The sequence below is a fragment of the Hylobates moloch genome, unplaced genomic scaffold, assembly GCF_009828535.3.
Source record: "Hylobates moloch isolate HMO894 unplaced genomic scaffold, HMol_V3 SCAFFOLD_16, whole genome shotgun sequence".
In the NCBI taxonomy this organism is placed as follows: Eukaryota; Metazoa; Chordata; class Mammalia; order Primates; family Hylobatidae; genus Hylobates; species Hylobates moloch.
Window position 1 is genome coordinate 56,129,414 of NW_026652291.1, and position 4,880 is coordinate 56,134,293.

Below are 4,880 nucleotides of genomic sequence, written 5' to 3' on the forward strand. Positions count from 1 at the left end.
TCCGACCTGGGCCGGTTCACCCCTCCTTAGGCAACCTGGTGGTCCCCCGCTCCCGGGAGGTCACCATATTGATGCCGAACTTAGTGCGGACACCCGATCGGCATAGCGCACTACAGCCCAGAACTCCTGGACTCAAGCGATCCTCCAGCCTCAGCCTCCCGAGCAGCTGGGACTACAGGCACGCGCCACCGCGCCCGGCGGTCAGATACCGGCGCAGAATAGCACTAGAAGCTGTGGTATGGTGACGTCATCAACTGGGCCAGCCCTCAACGCCTCTAAGATTTCGTTTTACTCACCCAGCGAAACAACCTGACCACACTGCGCACGCGTTTCCTTTCAGCACTGCATTCTGGGTAAACTGTCTCAAAAATTTGAAGAGCGCATGCGTGGGCCAACTTCTTCCTTTTACCTCGTTGCACTGCTGAGAGCAAGATGGGTCATCAGCAGCTGTACTGGAGCCACCCGCGTAAATTCGGCCAGGGTTCTCGCTCTTGGTGAGAAATAGTTTGTGATTTTGGGGAAGCGTTGCCCTGGAGCGCTAGGCTGCTTAAAATCTCAAGTAGAGGGGGCCACGGGCGGCACGAGGGAGCACGCCAACTGGGAGTCGCTGGTGCCGCCATTACAGGCCTGTAGTGGGGTCTGGGAGTCCCGGGATGCGGGTAGTAGCCGTCTGAGTGCGGAGTCTGGTAATTTCTGTGACCTGCAAAACCGCTGTCTCTTTTCTTACAGTCGCGTCTGTTCAAACCGGCACGGTCTGATCCGGAAATACGGCCTCAATATGTGCCGCCAGTGTTTCCGTCAGTACGCGAAGGATATCGGTTTCATTAAGGTAGGCGTCTGCAGGCGTACTCCATGTTGTTTGGGCAGAGAAGGTTGTGGGGGTTCTCTATTTTTTCCGCGAAAGACAACCGGGCAGATCTTCCCTGGGGTGGTAGTTCTGAGCATTCGACCAAGAGCTTTTCCTCTTTTCTTTAGTTGGTAGCTGGTGACGGTGTTGATGGTTTGGGCAATCAGATTAACAGAATGGAGAAGGTGAAGGACTTAGTCTTTCCTACTCCCTTTTTTACCTAGATAGCTTAGCCAGTTTTAGGTGCCATGTATTGTGTTGAGTGAAATTCACTTTACAGAAGCCACTAAAATTGTTTTACATTTATTTCACTTATCAATCTTATAAGTACCTATTCTCTTTTTGTTTTTTAGAGACAGGGTCTCCCTCTGTCGCCCAGGTTGAAGTGCAGTGGCGTTGTTAGGGCTCACTGCAGCCTCGAACTCCTGGTCTCAGGCGATCCTGTTGCCTTGGCGTCCCGAGTAGCTGGGACTAAAGGCTCTTGCCACCACGCGCGGCTGTACCTGGATATTTTCTAACCAAATCTATGTATTAACCGCTGACCGCAAGTGTTTTTTTTTTTTTTTTTTCTTTTTTGAGACGGAGTCGCACTCACCGAACCTGGAGTGCAATGGCGTGATCTCGGCCCAGTGCAACCTCCGCCTCCCCGGTTCAAGCGATTCTCCTGTCTCAGCCTCATGAATAGCTGGCATTACAGGCGCCCGCCACCATGCCTGGCTAATTTTTTTTATTTTTAGTAGAGACGGGGTTTTACCATGTTGGTCAGGCTGGTCTCGAACTGCTGACCTCGTGATCCGCCCGCTTCGGCCCCCCAAAGTGCTGGGATTACAGGCATGGGCCACCGCACCCGGCCAACCCAAAATGTTTGATAGCATCGTATACTGGAATGAACTTAAAAGTTTGGGGCCAGAAAGACATTGTTAAGATTCAGCAAACAAGGGTCTGCATTTAGTGCTTCTATCTCTTGATCGTCTTAGTCAAGCTAATGTTTATGTGAAACTTTTGATTATATGAAACTTTTGGCTTCTAAAAATCTTTTAAGTAGTAGTTTGGGTTTTTTTTTTTTAAGGTGAAAACGAATTTATTATTGGCTCTTTGAGATAAAAATCACCAGCTTTCTGATTCTTAATTATTTTGTATTGGATAGTTCTGTCCTATAATGATGTTAATTTTTTTTTTTTCTTTGAAATTGGGTCTCCCTCTGTTTCCCAGGCTGGAGTGCAGTGGCCTGATCTCAGCTCACTGCAACCTCCCCCTCCTGGATTCAAGCGATTCTCCTGCTTCAGCCTCCCGAGTAGCTGGGATTACAGGCATCTGCCACCACGCCCGGCCTATTTTTATTTTTTTGTGGAGATGGGATTTCACCATGTTGGCCAAGCTGGTCTTGAGCTCCTGACCTCAGGAGATCGGCCTGCCTTGATCCCTCAGAGTGCTGGGATTACAGGTGTGAGCCACGGCGCCCTGTCTGTTGTAAATTGTTAATATGAATTCTGCAGTGCAGCAGGGACAGAGAAAGTACCCTTTAAACTCAGGCTTGGCAGCCTTGAGCAAATACTTCATCAGTATATGCTTCTTGTTAAAATGAGGAGGTTCGCCTAATTCGAGAGGTAGTATATCATACGTAAGAAAATGGACCTTGGCCCACGCCCTAGCTCTGTGTCCTAGATAAACTGAGCTAGGTGAGGTGCCTCACACCTGAAATCCCAGCACTTTGGGAGGCCGACAAGGTGGGCAGATCTCTTGAGCCCAGGGTTTCCATGACAAGCCTTGCCAGCATGGCGAAAACCTGTTTCTACAAAAATTAGCCTTGTATGGTGACCCTCGCCTGTGGTCTCAGCTACTCAGGAGGCTGAGATGGGAGAATCGCTTGAACCCAGGAGGCTGAGGTTGCATGAGTGGAGATGGCTCTATTGCACTCCAGTCCGGGAGACAGCGAGACTGTCTCAAAAAAAAAAAAAAAAATGAACTGTGTAATTATAGTTGCCTACTGAACAACTATTCTGTGCATTTGGTAAAGATCATTTACTAGTGTTTTGGGAGACATGACTTTGAAGAAGCGGGATAGCGTTACTAAAAATCATTCTAAAACATGGTTGATTCTGGAGTAGGCATTCAGTAAATATTTAAACTACGTAGAACCTGGTGTGGTTTGGATAGGTCAAAGGTCCAGTTCTGTAATTCTATAACATTATACACCGAGCCATTTTTTTTGTGAGAATCTAGAGATTTAAAGCGTTTTGAAATAAATCATTGTCTGCTTTTTTTTTCAGTTGGACTAAACGATCTTCCTTCAAAGGATTATCCAAGGCATCTACTCAGTGAAAAACCATGATAGTTCTTTGTACATAAAATAAACATTTGAAAAAACCCTTAAGTTTGTGAGTGTTTTAATGTGACTGGAATAGTTAATTGTTTATAGAAAATTTTTTTTTTTTTTGAGACTGAGTCTCGCTCTGTCACCAGGCTGGAGTGCAGTGGCGTGATCTCGGCTCACTGCAACCTGGGTTCAAGCCTCCTGCCTCAGCCTCCACGCCCAGCTAATTCTTCTATTTTTAGTAGAGATGGGAGTTTCACCATGTTGACCAGGATGGTCTTGATCTCTTGACTTCGTGATCTGCTCGCCTTGGGCCCCTGAAGCTCTGGGATTACAGGCATGAGCCACCACTCCTGGCAAGAAATCTTTTAAAAACTTAAATTTTATTACCTTCTCAATAAACTTGTCTCAATGGCTTATTTTCCCTGAATTTAACATAAAATCATACCAGCCAGTAAACTGGTAAATGCCAGTTTTATTTTTATACTTTACAAAACCGGGCAGGTTCAGGCCTGTAATCCCAGCCCTTTGGGAGGTCAGAGTGGGAGGATTGCTTGAGCCCAGGAGACCACCCTGGGCAACATACTGAGACCTTGTCTCTTTAAAGAAAAAAATGTTTTAAGGAGTTTATATACATATATGTTCACACACTTTTGAATAGATACAGGGTCTCTCATCTGTCAATGTGTGCATGTGCGTATTTGTGGAGAAAAGCAGTTGGGAGCACTTTGAGGGGTTGTGCAAGTTGGACTCAGTAAAAGGTGAAGTGTAGGTGTAGTGTGTGGTTGCTTTAACATTGGTAATGCAGGTGGCTGACATGAGATGGAATAAATGAAGGTAGGTGAAAATAATTGGGATTTGACACATCATCTGGAAGCCTATTAGAAATGCCCTGTTAGGGTATACCCTGTGCCTCCTGAGTTGGTGTACATTTGAACAAGAGCCGCTACGTTATCCACGTTTGGAATAGTGTTATACTACTTGTGGATAACAATTGTACAAATACTTGAGTTCCTGTATGCCAGACACAGAATTCTGTAGTGAATGAAAAGTTCTCAATTGAATTTATATGCTGATAGAGCAGCAATACATAATGTGCATTATTTGAAGAAAAGCAGGTTAAAAGAGGTATATGTGCTAGATGTTGAGGTCAGAAGAAAGCCATACTTAAATTTGGCTTATGAACTTAATAGAGGTTACAGCATAGATTCTGTGGGGAAGAGAATTCCTGGATGGAATCAGAGAAATAGCAAAGTCGTGGCTGAAGAGTGAGAAAGCTGGCCAGGGTCTGTAGTAGCCCTGTAGGTTATAGTTAGATATTGTGAGATGAGCATCCATTTGGAAACTTACTTTTGTCGAGGTGGGGTATTAATTACTATGCTGTCCAGGTTAATCTGAACTCTTGGGATCAACTGATCTTCCTGCAGCCTCCCAAGTAGCTGGGACAACAGGTATGCACTACTGTGCCCAGCAATGAACTAAGTTCTTAAGAGCAAAACATTTCACTGAGGCAGAGGTAGAAATAAAGCTATTGCAATAGTCTAGGCAAGTGATTTTGGCTTGCATTAGGACAGATGGGAGTGGTTGAGATAGTCACTAAGTTTTTTTTTTTTTTTTTTTGAGGCAGGGTCTTTCTCTATCACCCAAGCTGGAGTGCAGTGGTGCACTGCAGCCTCAACCTCCTGGGCTCAAGCTATCCTTCCACTTCAGCCTTCTGAG

The 4,880-nt window shown here is 45.6% G+C and overlaps 1 protein-coding gene across 1 annotated transcript; it reads left to right on the forward strand.

The window, feature by feature from the left end:
* The first annotated feature begins 335 nt into the window (after positions 1-335).
* On the forward strand, positions 336-3,221 carry RPS29 (ribosomal protein S29). The gene is made up of 3 exons (XM_032134852.2): positions 336-494; positions 730-829; positions 3,118-3,221. Exons 1-3 carry the CDS (start codon positions 433-435, stop codon positions 3,124-3,126), a joined length of 171 nt encoding a protein of 56 aa, XP_031990743.1. The 5' UTR covers positions 336-432; the 3' UTR covers positions 3,127-3,221.
* Positions 3,222-4,880: the final 1,659 nt, after the last annotated feature.